General features: G+C 53.5%; 1 protein-coding gene across 1 annotated transcript in view; it reads right to left on the reverse strand.

Annotated features, from left to right (window-relative positions):
- Positions 1 to 1,006: 1,006 nt before the first annotated feature.
- The window catches only part of sipa1 (signal-induced proliferation-associated 1), a 94,442-nt gene continuing 81,507 nt past the window's right edge, over positions 1,007 to 13,941 (reverse strand). Inside the window, exons 10-16 of the mRNA XM_078532737.1 lie at positions 12,574 to 12,783; positions 11,053 to 11,341; positions 9,290 to 9,458; positions 8,652 to 8,747; positions 7,850 to 7,916; positions 2,213 to 2,291; positions 1,007 to 1,306 (exon numbers count right to left, since the gene is read on the reverse strand). Of these exons, the coding sequence (XP_078388863.1) occupies positions 1,160 to 1,306; positions 2,213 to 2,291; positions 7,850 to 7,916; positions 8,652 to 8,747; positions 9,290 to 9,458; positions 11,053 to 11,341; positions 12,574 to 12,783 (1,057 nt within the window). The 3' untranslated portion in view covers positions 1,007 to 1,159. The remainder of the gene's footprint in view (positions 1,307 to 2,212; positions 2,292 to 7,849; positions 7,917 to 8,651; positions 8,748 to 9,289; positions 9,459 to 11,052; positions 11,342 to 12,573; positions 12,784 to 13,941) is intronic.

The following is a 13,941-nucleotide window of genomic DNA, read 5'->3' on the forward strand; positions in this document are numbered from 1 at the left end:
CTCCTGGCCGGAACACAGGGACTCACAGGCGAGGGAAACCGGCATCTCCGCACCCCCCTTCCCGCCATCATTTCCACACGCTAACGAACGGCACGTGACGCACACGCTAACCACACGCCAGGCTCCACGTGTGATCTCACCCCTCCCTTCCCTTCCCCTCCCCCCCCCCACCCCCCGGACCTGTGCCCCCATCTGTGCCACCCCAGAGCATGCGGCAAGGACCAGGCTGAAATGCGAACCTTTAACCTCTGTCACCTTCGACCTATCTAAGCCCCAAGGTCGCAGGTTGACCCGTATCAATAGCTTAAAAAATATATATATATATATATATTTCATTTGTAATTACGAAAGGAAATGTCAGTTAATTAAGGGTAAAACGCGCTGTGGAAATTAAACATCTGGAATTGGCCACCCTGACCCTTGGCCCCCACTTTGGACATGTCCGACATCTGCCTCAACTCAATCAGCCAGCGATTGTCCGATATCGCTCAATACTCCCTCTCCCAATAAGCTACGGATATAAAGTTATCAAGTGCGGGAGACAAGAGAGGTGATATTCTGGAATCTGAAACTAGGAGCTGTGGAAATAAGATAGCCGCTAATAAATCCGATGGGGAAATTCAGGAGGAACTTCATCCCCCAGAGAGAGAGAGTGGGGAGAACGTGGAACTCGCTCCCACAGGGAGCGGTCGAGGTGGATAGTGTCGATACATTTAAGGGGGAAGCTGGATAAACACATGAGGGAGAAAGGGATAGAAGGATAGGGTGATGGGATGAGATGGAGAGCGGGGGGGAGGTGGGGAGGAGACTCGGGTGGGACAGCACAGAGCAGACGGGCCGAATGGCTAACTCCTGTTCCTCTGAAGCGGCTGCAGAAAGGATCTCCGTCTTAACCGGTTAGTAACCAGGTGGTCAGAATCCCCGGGAAATGTTTGCAGTGTACGGTCAGCTGGGAATGTCCCTTGAACCACAACGAAAAAAAAGATGGAGACAGGACTAGAGAGAGAGAAAAAAGAACACAGGGAATTCTGACGGAGCTGCACACCAGCACTGGAAGATTCCGGAAACAAAGCTAGGGAGAATTTCCTCTCCCTGAGAGGCAAATCCCACTCAAGCACAGTGGGCCGGCAAATCCTCACTCCCTGCCACTCCATGCAGGTTAAGAAGGCTTTGGCGCAGTTCGGCACAGTAATTCAGTTACTTTTAAGAGGTGGCACACCGTGGTCTGTGACTCCTGGTGCAGACGCTGGTTATTCTGTCGGAGCTCCTCTACTTCAGTCTCCAGCTGTGCCTTGTCTTCTTTCTCCTGATTTTCAAAAAGGAAAACAAAACCATCTTTATGTTTCACACAATATTGGCAGGAATTCACTCCACAGCCTGGTTAGAAACAGAGTAAAGCTCCCGTGACTCTGTCCCCCATCGAACACTCCCAGGACAGGTACAGCATGGGGTTAGATACAGAGTAAAGCTCCCTCTACACTGTCCCCATCAAATACTCCCAGGGCAGGTACAGCACAGGGTTAGATACAGAGTAAAGCTCCCTCTACATTGTCCCCATCAAACACTCCCAGGACAGGTACAGCACGGGGTGAGATACAGAGTAAAGCTCCCTCTACACTGTCCCCATCAAACACTCCCAGGACAGGTACAGCACGGGGTTAGATACAGAGTAAAGCTCTCTCTACACTGACCCCATCAAACACTCCCAGGACAGGTACAGCATGGGGTTAGATACAGAGTAAAGCTCCCTCTACACTGTCCCCATCAAACACTCCCAGGACAGGTACAGCACGGGGTTAGATACAGAGTAAAGCTCCCTCTACATTGTCCCCATCAAACACTCCCAGGACAGGTACAGCACGGGGTTAGATACAGAGTAAAGCTCCCTCTGCGCTGTCCCCATCAAACACTCCCAGGACAGGTACAGCACGGGGTTAGATACAGAGTAAAGCTCCCGCTACACTGTCCCCATCAAACACTCCCAGGACAGGTACAGCACGGGGTTAGATGCAGAGTAAAGCTCCCTCTATGGTATCCTGTGGATTGTAGGGGCAGTGTATTTTTTGTACTGGTTTTAAGGGGCCCACATGATGAGAGATCGGGGCCTTCTCCCCTCAGTTCCTGTGAGGCTGTGCCCTCTCCCCCTGATCTCCCACCGCTGACCAGGCTCACTCAGGACGATGACCCCCCTGTTTGATTCGCGTTGTCTCACCTTCATCAGCTTCTCATGCAGCTGTTTGACGATGGCTTCCAAATGAACCACCTTCTCACTGAGGACGGTCGGAGATTGACTGGGGGGGGGGGGAGAGGGAAACAAGATGATTAAATAACAAGCCCATCAAATCCCCAACCAACTCACATCGTGTAAATTCCATTTTCCACCCCCTCCTCGAGATTTTCCATTCGTCTTCCCCTTTCGGCTCTGAGTCTCCCTTTTGGCTTCTACAGGCCTTGGCTGCACACACACCCACCCCCCACCATCCCCGCCCCTCCCTCATCGCTGAACCCAGAAGGTGGGGGATAGCAGGCTATTCAACCATGGGGGGCTGTTGTGACTCAGTCCAACTCTCCCTCACTGCGCTAGAAATCCCAGGGTGACGCTCTGGGGACTGGGGTTCGAACCCCACCACAGTGGAGGGTGAAATTTGAATTCAATAAAGATCTGGAATTAATGACGACCATGAAAACCATTGTCGCTTGTTGTTAAAAACCCTCATCTGGTTCCACTAATGCCCCCTTTGGGGAAGGAAATCTGCCCTCCTTACCCGGTCTGGGCATACATGTGACTCCAGACCCCACAGCAAATGTGGTTGACTCTTAAACGCCCTCTGAACAAGGGCATTGAGGGATGGGCAATAAATGCTGGCCCGGCCAGCGACACCCACACCCCATGGACGAGTGAAAAAAACACTCAGATAGTCCACCAGATGGAGAGGGAGGAGGAGATAGTGGTTCGACTGTTGGATCAGACGCAGGGGGCTTCTCCATTCTACACTGCCCCCCCTAGCACACCCCACCCCCAACACCCCCCCCTTAACCCCGGGGAGCACTGAGGCTCATCGTGGCCTCAACCAATGCCCTGTCGGAGTTCTACAGGCTCAGCACCTGTGGCATTCCTTCTGGCCGGACAAAGAGGCTTTCTGATCTCGACCCCTGCCGCCCCTGATTGGGTGCGGGGAGTCAGGCAAGGCCTGGTTTGGGGTGGGCGGGGGGGGGCAGTGTACGGCTGGAAGGCGTTGAGTGGGGAGGGTGAGTGGGAGCAAGTGGGGCTATGAGCCTCAATCTTCCCTCCCTTCAGCTCCCTGATAGTTACTGATAGGGGCCCCCAGGTGGCAGCATCGCGCTGTTAAACGGCACTGGTCTCAGCACTGCCACCAGCAGGCAGCCAGGGGACATTGCAGCCCCTAATCACCAGTTCCCTCTCTCTCTCTCTCTCTCTCTCTCACACTGTGATCCTTCGCTTTGACCATTTGAAGAGGGAAAGAAAGAAAATTCTGCATTTCCGTGGGCCCCTCCACAACCTCAGAACCTCCCAAAACACCAATGAAGGACTTTTTGAAGTGTAATATAGGAAATGCAGCGGCCAATTTGTGCACAGCAAGCTCCCACAAACAGAATTGTGATATTTAGGGATGATCAGGGAGAATTCCTGTGTTCTTCCCCAAAATATTGGCTGATGGGAGCTCAGGCTTAAAATCACACACACACACAAACATACACACACACAGACACAGACAGACACACAGACAGACAAACACACAGACACACACACAGACACACACACACACACACAGACACACACACACAGATATACGTACGCATATATATATATATATATACACACAGATACAGATACACGTATACACGCACACACACACACAGACACACACACAGATATACATACGCATATATATACACACAGGTACAGACACACATATACACGCACGCACACATAGACACTGACACACAAACATTCACACACAGACACACAAACACACACAGATATACATACGCACATATATACACACAGACACACACAGACAGACAAACGCAGACAGATATACATACGCATATATATATATACACACACAGATACAGACACGCATATACACGCACACACAGACACAGATACACATACATAGACACATATATATACACATCTACACACACACATATACACGTACACACAGACACACAAACATTCACACAGACACACAAACACACACAGATATACATGCGCACATATATACACACAGACAGACACACATATACACACACGCACACACACAGTCACACAAAAATTCACACACAGACACACAAACACACACAGGTATACATACGCACATATATACACAGACACACATATACACGCACACACACATACATAGACACACATATATACACATCCACACACACACATATACATGCACACACAGACACACACACACACACACAGGTGCACACATATATACACACACAGACACACATATACACACATACACTCACACGCAGACATACATTTACACACACACAAGGCTGATTAGGGACCTAAAAGGGAATTTACCCATGGACAAAGGGGCCGTGCCTGAGGTATTAAATTAATACTTTGCATCCGTCTTTACCAAGGAGGCAGATGCTACCCAGGCCATGGTGACAGACGAGGAAACTCTATCACTAGAAGGGTTCAAAATTGATCAGGAGGGAGTGTTGAACAGACTGTCAGTGCTTAAAGTTGACAAGGCACTCGGACCTGATGAGATGCATCCAAGGATATTGAAGGAGGTGGAAGTAGAAATCACAGGGGCACTGGCCATATTTCAGTCTTCCCTAGACTCAGGGGAGCTGCCAGAGGACCGGAGAATTGCAAACATTACGTCCTTGTTCAAAAAAGGTTGTAAGGATAAGCCCAGCAATACAGACCAGTCAGTTTAACTTCAATGGTGGGCAAGATTCTAGAAACAATTATTTGGGATAGAATTAGTAGTCACATGGCAAAATATGGGTTGATAAGGAAGAGCCAGCATGGGTTTCTATAGAGGAAATCGTGTTTAACTAACCTGCTGGAGTTTTTTGAAGAGGTAACAGAAAAGGTCGATGAGGGTAATGCTGTTAATGTGGTGTACATGGACTTTCAAAAGGTATTTGACACAGTGCCACACAACAGGCTTGTGAGAGAAGTTATTGTTCATGGAATAAAAGGGACAGTAGAAACGTGGATACAAAATTGGCTGAAAAATAGGAAGCAGAGAGTAATGGCCAATGGGTATTTTTCGGGCTAGAAGGTTTGTAGTGGAGTTCCCCAGGGGTCGGTATTGGGACCCTTGCTTTTCCTGATATATATTAACGATCTAGATCTTGGTGTGCAGGGGACAGTTTCAAAGTTTGCGGATGATACAAAGCTTGGGAGTGTTGCGAGGAGGATGGTGTGGAACTTCAAGAGGACACAGAGATAAAAGCAAAGATCTGCGGATGCTGGAAATCCAAAACAAAAGCAAAAATACCTGGAAAAACTCAGCAGGTCTGGCAGCATCGGCGGAGAGGAGCACAGTTGACATTTCAAGTCCGAATGACCCTTCAGCAGAACTAAGTAAAAATAGAGAAGAGGTGAAATATAAGCTGGTTTAAGGAGGGGGTTGGGACAAGTAGAGCTGGATAGAGGGCCAGTGATAGGTGGAGATAACCAAAAGATGTCACAGACAAAAGGAACAAAGAGGTGTTGAAGGTGGTGATATTATCTAAAGGAATGTGCTAATTAAGGGTAGAAAGCAGGACAAGCAAGGTACAGATAGCCCTAGTGGGGGTGGGGGTGGGGTGAAGGGGAGGGATCAAAAAAGGCTAAAAGGTAGAGATCAAACAATGGATGGAAATACATTCAAAAATAATGGAAATAGGTGGGAAAAGAAAAATCTATATAAATTATTGGAAAAGACAAAAAGGAGGGGGAAAAATCAGAAAGGGGGTGGGGATGGAGGAGAGAGTTCATGATCTAAAATTGTTGAACTCAATATTCAGTCCGGAAGGCTGTAAAGTGCCTAGTCGGAAGATGAGGTGCTGTTCCTCCAGTTTGCGTTGGGCTTCACTGGAACAATGCAGCAGGCCAAGGACGGACATGTGGGCATGAGAGCAGGGTGGAGTGTTGAAATGGCATTGTTTTATCTCTACCTTTTACCCTATTTCGATCCCTTCACCCCACCCCACCCCCACTAGGGCTATCTGTACTTTGCTTGTCCTGCTTTCTACCCTTAATTAGCACATTCCTTTAGATAATATCACCACCTTCAACACCTCTTTGTCCTTTTGTCTGTGACATCTTTTGTCTATCTCCACCTATCACTGGCCCTCTATCCAGCTCTACTTGTCCCACCCCCCCTTAAACCAGCTTATATTTCACCCCTTCCCTATTTTTACTTAGTTCTGCTGAAGAGTCATTCGGACTCGAAACGTTGACTGTGCTCCTCTCCACCGATGCTGCCAGACCTGCTGAGTTTTTCCAGGTATTTTTGTTTTTGTTTTTGTTCAGGAGGACAGAGACAAGTTGGTGGAGTGGGCAGATAGGTGGCAGATGAAGTTCCGTGTGGAGAAGTGTGAGGTGATGCATTTTGGTAGGAAGAAAATGGACAGACAATATAAAATAAGGGGTGAAATTTTGAAGGGGGTGCAGGAGCAGAAAGACCTGGGTGTATATGTGCATGGATCATTGAAGGTGGCAGGACAGATGGGGAAAGCAGTTAATAAAGCATCTAGTATCCTGGACTTTACTGATAAGGGCTTAGAGTACAAGAGCAGGGAGGTTATGCTGAATTTATATAAGACACTTGTTAGAACTCAGCTGGAATATTGTGTACAGACCTGGGCACCACATTATAGGAAGGATGTGATCACATTGGAGAGAGTGCAGAAGAGGTTTACAAGAATGATTCCAGGGATGAGAAACTTCAGCTATGGGGATAGATTGGAGAAGTTGGGACTGTTGGAGAGAAGAAGGCTAAGAGGAGATTTGATAGAGATGTTCCAAATCATGAGAGGGCTGGACAGAGTAGATAGGGAGAAGCTGTTCCTACTAGTAAAAGGATCAAGAGCAAGAGGGCACAGATTTAAAGTGATTTGCAAAAGAAGCAAATGTGACGTGAGAATAAACTTTTTCACACAATGAGTGGCTCGGGTCTGGAATGCACTGCCTGGAAGTGTGGTGGAGGCAGGTTCAATCGAGGCATTCAAGAGGGCATTAGATGATTATTTACATAGAAACAATGTGCAAGGGTACGGGGAAAAGGCAAGGGCAATGGCACTCGGTCATAATGCTCGTTTGGAGAGCCGGGTGAAAACATGATGGGTCTGTTTAAATTGTGATTCTTACAGACACACACACTGACAAACACATACTCACACACACAGACAAACACATACTCACACACACAGACACACACAGACAAACACATACTCACACACACAGACACACACACTGACAAACACATACTCACACACAGACACACACACTGACAAACACGTACTCACACATACAGACACACATAAGCACACACACACAAACATACTCACACAGACAAACCAACACACACACACGGACACTCATACAGACACACACACACATACAAACACACAGATATACACAAACACACACACATACACAGAACCCACAGAGATAGACACAAACACACACATACGCAGACAGACACAGACACACACACACAGACACGCACACACACACACACACTGTACTAGTAACTTTCAGCCAATCCGGTGATCTCCCTCGGACTATATGGAAACTCCCATTGACCATCAGGATCTCTGTGTGATGTTATAGAACATTCCGGTGTCCAGACCAACCTACCTGGGTCTGCTGGTTCCCGACAAGTCCACATTCCCGTCAGCTCTGGCTTCCTCCACTGGTCCCTCATCTGGTAAATCAAAGAGGAGCGATTCAATGGGGCAGTGAGGGCCCCCTTCAGGGGCACAGAGCTAGGCGCAGAGAATGGGTAAGAGTGACCGACCGGTCAGTGATTGATGCCCCTCTCCACTGGCTGGGTAAAGGGCAAGTGTCGTGAGGTTATTCAAACAGCTACTGCCCCTTGGTGTTTTTGCAATTATTTTTAATGGGGGTACTGACCCAGGGTTAGAGGGGAGGGGTTAACGGCCCCAGGTCAGAGGGGAGGGGTCAACGGCCCAGGGTCATGGAGAGGGGTCAAGGGCCCTGGGTTACAGGGGAGGGGTCAAGGGCCCTGGGTCACAGGGGTGGGGTCAAGGGCCCCTGGTCCTAGGGTAGAGGTCAACGGCCCCGGGTCACAGCGTTACAGAGGAGGGGTCAACATCCCTGGGTCACAGGGGAGGAGTCAACAACCCAGGGTCACAGGGGAAGGGTTAGTGGCCCCAGGTCACAGGGCGGGGTCAAAGGCCCCAGGTCACGGGGAGGGGGGTCAATGGCCTAGGAAGACAGGGGAAGGGTCAACAGTCCCAGGTCATAGGGAGGGTGTTAGTCATACACAGCCCGAGGGTGACAGTGAGATACGGGTGTAGTATCCTCGTGATAAAGCGCCTGTAAGAATCTCACCCTCTTAAAGCCTCCCGTCGAAATATTACAAAAACAAGCAAAGTACTTGATGGTGCTGAGATTCCTGACTCAGGAGCACACTGACCTTCCATGTCAAGGGAACGTGCGAGGCTATCACAATATGAGGCGATATCCGCCAGCGACTTCCACTCAGTGTCCGAGGCATCGGCCATGACAACATCTGGAACAGAGAAACGGGATCGTGTAAAACTCCTGGAATGGGGCATCTCTCGAGGGGAGCGACTCACATCAACTCGACAGGACCCCCTCCCTCCTCCCCTCGGGTACAGAGCCCGTACCTTAGCCACCCCCCGTGTGAGAGTTTGGGCCATGACCCCCCCCATCCCACCCCCCATGGGGGCACCAGGAGGGTAAATCGCTGACCGGGCCCCTCCTTCAGACGCTGCGGAGCTCAGGCATTTTCCAATCGCCTCTCCCTCTCTCCTCACTACCCCCCACCCACTAACCCCTCCCCCCCTGCACCCGTAACCACCCCCCACCACACCCCACACGCACCACCCCATCCCCCCCACCAGCCCCACCCCACCCCCAACCCCCTACCTCCAGCCCCACCCCCCCCAGCCCACCCCACACCCACCTCCACCCCACCGGCCCCCCCATCCCCACCCCCGCCACACTCACCACCCCATCCCCCCCACCTCCACCCCAACCCCCCCACACCCCCACCCCCAGGCACCCGACGTGCCGGTCCGGTTACTTTACCGTGTGTCTCGAGGCAGGGCGGCAGGTTTTGGCTGGTGCCGGCAGGTGGGCAGCCGGGCACGGTGCCCCCGTTCGGGGGAGCCCGCTGGGGTTCCGGGGGTCCGAGGTCGGAGGCGCTCGGGCAGTCGGTGCAGATCTCCTCCGAGCCAGTCCGGGGATGGGGGGAGCCCTGGAACGGACGACCAGAAACAACCCGTCAGTGGCAGCGGCAAAATCACACCCACACCCAACCTCAACCAGGCACCCACCCCCCGCGCACACACACACAGACACACACACACAGACAGACACAAACACAGACACAGACACAGATACACACACACACACACACACACAGACACACACGCACAGACACACACGCACAGACACACACAGACAGACACACAGACACACAGACAGACACACAGACAGACACACACGCACAGACACACATGCACAGACACACGCACAGACACACACAGACAGACACACAGACACACAGACAGACACACAGACAGACACACAGACAGACACACACGCACAGACACACATGCACAGACACACATGCACAGACACACACACACACAGGCATACAGACACACACAAAAACACACACACACACACGCGCACACAGACGCAGACACAGACACACACACACGCACACACATAGACACACAGACACATGGGTGTGTGGGGGCTTGGGCACAGGAGACGGTGCCTCCCCGGCAGTGCAGCACTCCCTCGGTACTGGCACAGGGGAGCGTCGGGCCTGGACTACAGGTTCGAGCCCCCCACACCCCCTCCCCCTCCCCCTCCCCCTCCCCCTCCCCACCCACCCTGGGGTGGAGATCAGAACTGCTCCCTTTAGGGGGGGAGAGAGAGAGAGAGAGAGAGAGTGAGAACCAGAGCGCCAAGCGGACACAGCGAGAGACGCGGTGAGCGAGTTGGGAGTAAAAGGCGGGGTTAGTTGGCGCACGAATCAAATGGGAAAGGAGGTATTGGGGGTAGGGGGGGGAAGACATTGATGAAGACACAATGAGGGGTTGGATGGGGTCCGAGGACAGTTGAGTGCATCTCTGGAATGGATTGAGGGAGGATGGGTGAAATTACACAAAATACACGCACTAGATCATCCCCACGCTGATAACACACTGAGTGATTTTGAGACAAACGCCAACACTTTACCCAATGAAACAGTGTCCACACAAATGGAGATTTCCAGAGAATGCTCGGCACAGAAGCAGGCCATTCAGCCCATCTGGGCTAGACCGGCCATTAATGTTCCACCCCAGTCTCCCATCCTTCGGCCCATCGCCCTATCCTTCTCTCCCTCTCTCCCTCGTGTGTTTATCCAGCTCCTCCTCCCCTCCCCCCCACTTTAAACGTATCTGCACTTTCCCCCTCGACCAGTCCCTGTGGGAGCGAGTCCCACATTCCCCCCCCTGCTCTCCAGGGTGAAGACCTTTCTCCCCGAATTCCTCCCGTCGGCGACATTCTCACACTCACGGCCCCCCTGCTCTCCGTATCTCTCCTCCTGAGAGGAGTTACCACCGCTACGCCCTTCGATCGTCTTTCGAGGCATCGATCGGGTCGCTCCCCACCACCCGCCCACCCCCTCACCCCCCACCCACCCCTCACCCCCCCCCCCCACACCCCCCACCCCCCACCCCCTACCCCATCAGCCTTCTCTTTTCTAGAGAAAAGAGCCCCAGCCCGTTTCGACCTTTAATTCCTGACGGGGTCCCGGCGCCTCTGCCTCTGTGTCCCAGCTGTGAGGTGTAAGCCTCAGGCTGCGAGGCGTAGGCCTCAGGCTGCGAGGCGTAGGCCTCAGGCTGCGAGGCGTAGGCCTCAGGCTGCGACGCGTGGGCCTCAGGCCGCGACGCGTGGGCCTCAGGCCGCGACGCGTAGGCCTCAGGCTGCGACGCGTGGGCCTCAGGCCGCGACGCGTGGGCCTCAGGCCGCGACGCGTAGGCCTCAGGCTGCGACGCGTAGGCCTCAGGCCGCGAGGCGTAGGCCTCAGGCCGCGACGCGTAGGCCTCAGGCTGCGACGCGTAGGCCGGACACAGCGGGACCCTGCGACAGAGCTGGAAACGCGGCCCTTGTCCAACGCCAGCCGATGGCAGCCGGGCGTCCTGGTCGCTGCTGGGGGTGGGGGTGGGGGATGGCGGAGGGGGAGGGGGGGTAGGAGGGGGGAGGGGGGGGAATCGGGATCTGTAAGCACGGGAGAGGCCCGAACGTCACCAAGGAGAGATAACGGAAACGAGGCAGCGGAAGGTCTCACCGGAGATACTGGAGTAATAGTTGTGACAGTTTTTTTTCCTCAGTGACCCTCGGAAAATAGACAATATTCTTCCTGCTGGTGGGGAATGTAAATTAACACAGTGCGTTTGACAAAGCGACTCTCTCTGTAATACACAATAAGACAGCTCTCCGCCCTCCGTCTCCCTGGGCTACAGCCTGAAGCTAAAAAACACGCTTTAAACTTTAATCTATTCTTATGTTTTATTCCCCCCGCCCCACCCACCCACCCCTCCAACTTCTCAACGAAGATACTTCGGCTGTTTTTCTGATATAAAAAATAGTTTTCACGAGGACTTTATTTTCCGGATGACGCGATCCTCGCCGCCCAACAACCCCGCCCCCACCCCCGACAACCACCCTCCGGAAGTTTCCATCCGCTTCTTCCGAGCGGTTCCGGAGTCCTCGCCTGGGGTGCAAATGGAGGGAGAGTCGGGGGCGGACTCGAAACGTTCGCTCCCGTTTCTCTCTCTCTCTCTCTCTCTCTCCGCAGGTGCTGAGTCCTCCTGGTGTTTCCTTGTTGGTTGTTGAAGGGGAGGAATAGCCGGCCGGCCGGCCGGGACCCCGCTCGGGGAGGAGGGGTACAATCGACAGGGGCCAGCATTCCGCTCGGGAGGGCCTGACGTCGCTTTAAGCCCCGCTGGCGGCACGGGTAACGCGTTGGTAAAGGGGTCTCGCCCCCCTCGGGCGGGCGAGCACGGAGGCCGTTAGCTTTTTACACAGAGCCGGCCACATAGCGAAACGTTCCAACTCACTTCACCGAAGCGTAAGTCACACAAAGGTCGGCGCCGGATTCACACGAGGGAGGCTCCAGGGCAATCGGCCAAAAGCTGGGTCGAAGGGGTGGGTTTTAAGCGGCCGTTGTGAGGGGGGAGGTGGGGGTGGGGTGTGGAATCCAAAGGGATTGAGCGAGGGAACTCCGGAGCCCAGCAGCCTGGGCAGCTGAAGGCATGGCCGCCAAAGGTGTGGAGGAGGGGGTGGGGGTGGGGCACGAGGGCCAGGGCTACAGGAGCTCAGGGGTCCCAGGGGAGCTCAGGGGGTCTCGGTGGAGCTCAAGGCTCTCGGGGGATCTTGGGGGGTCTCGGGGGAGCTCAGGGGTCTCGGGGGAGCTCAGGGGTCCCGGGGGGTCTCGGGGGGTCTCGAGGGAGCTCAGGGGGTCTCGGGGGAGCTCAGGGGGTCTCGGGGGAGCACAGGGGGTCTCGGGGGAGCTCAGGGGTCTTGGGGGAGCTCAGGGGTCTCGGGGGAGCTCAGGGGTCTCGGGGGTCTCGGGGGGTCTTGGGGGAGCTCAGGGGTCTCGGGGGAGCTCAGGGGTCTCGGGGGAGCTCAGGGGTCCCGGGAGATCTCGGGGGGTCTCAGAGGAGCTCAGGGGTCTCGGGGGAGCTCAGGGGGTCTCGGGGGTCTCGGGGGATCTCGGGGGGTCTCAGAGGAGCTCAGGGGTCTCGAGGGAGCTCAGGGGGTCTCGGGGGAGCTCAGGGGTCCCGGGGGAGCTCAGGGGGTCTCGAGGGAGCTCAGGGGGTCTCGGGGGAGCTCAGGGGGTCTCGGGGGAGCTCAGGGGGTCTCGAGGGAGCTCAGGGGGTCTCGGGGGAGCTCAGGGGGTCTCGAGGGAGCTCAGGGGGTCTCGGGGGAGCTCAGGGGGTCTCGGGGGAGCTCAGGGGGTCTCCGGGGAGAGCTGAGATCTCAGAGGGCTGAAGGAGTTCACAGAGAGGGGGAGGTGGGCAAGGATGAAGGGATTCAAAAAGAAGGATGAGTTAAAATTGAGGTGTGGCTGAACCTTGGTTAGGCTAGGTTAGGTTACGAGGAGGGTAAAAGGTTTGATTCTACGTTTTAAAGCACTTAGATCAGCTTTTTAAAACTGGGTCCACTCTCAGGCATCCTGGGCTCAGTCTATCTCAGTGAGCTCTGTAAAATAACGAAGGGACTGGGACCGTGTCCACATGGGCTAATGATCCGGATAGAAACTGCCTAATCCAGGACCCTCTGCCTTGACAGCTGGGAGCCGATTCCCTAACTTTCAAAAGGGAATTGGATAAATATTGGAAGGGATTAGGAACTGAGGGGGAGGTGATGGAAGAGCGGAGGATGGGCCAAATGGTTTGCATCTGTACTGTTTTATTCTGCAATTCTACGAGATGGGCCAGGGTGAACTTGTAAGTTTATATAAGGTTAAAACTTGTTTGAAGGTTGAGCACTTCTTCACCTCTTCAGAGAGTAGCAGACCTTTGGAACCAGGTCCTGCCTTGTGCATTCACTGTACACCTTACACGGGAGTTGGACCTGTGCCTAGCTGGGGGCAGAGATGTCGCCAAACATGAGGCAGGAAACAGGCAACATCATTCTCGAACAATGAGACCTCCTGTGTTCTCTTAACCTTAACA

Source organism: Cetorhinus maximus, chromosome 31 (genome assembly GCF_964194155.1).
Source record: "Cetorhinus maximus chromosome 31, sCetMax3.hap1.1, whole genome shotgun sequence".
NCBI lineage: Eukaryota > Metazoa > Chordata > Chondrichthyes > Lamniformes > Cetorhinidae > Cetorhinus > Cetorhinus maximus.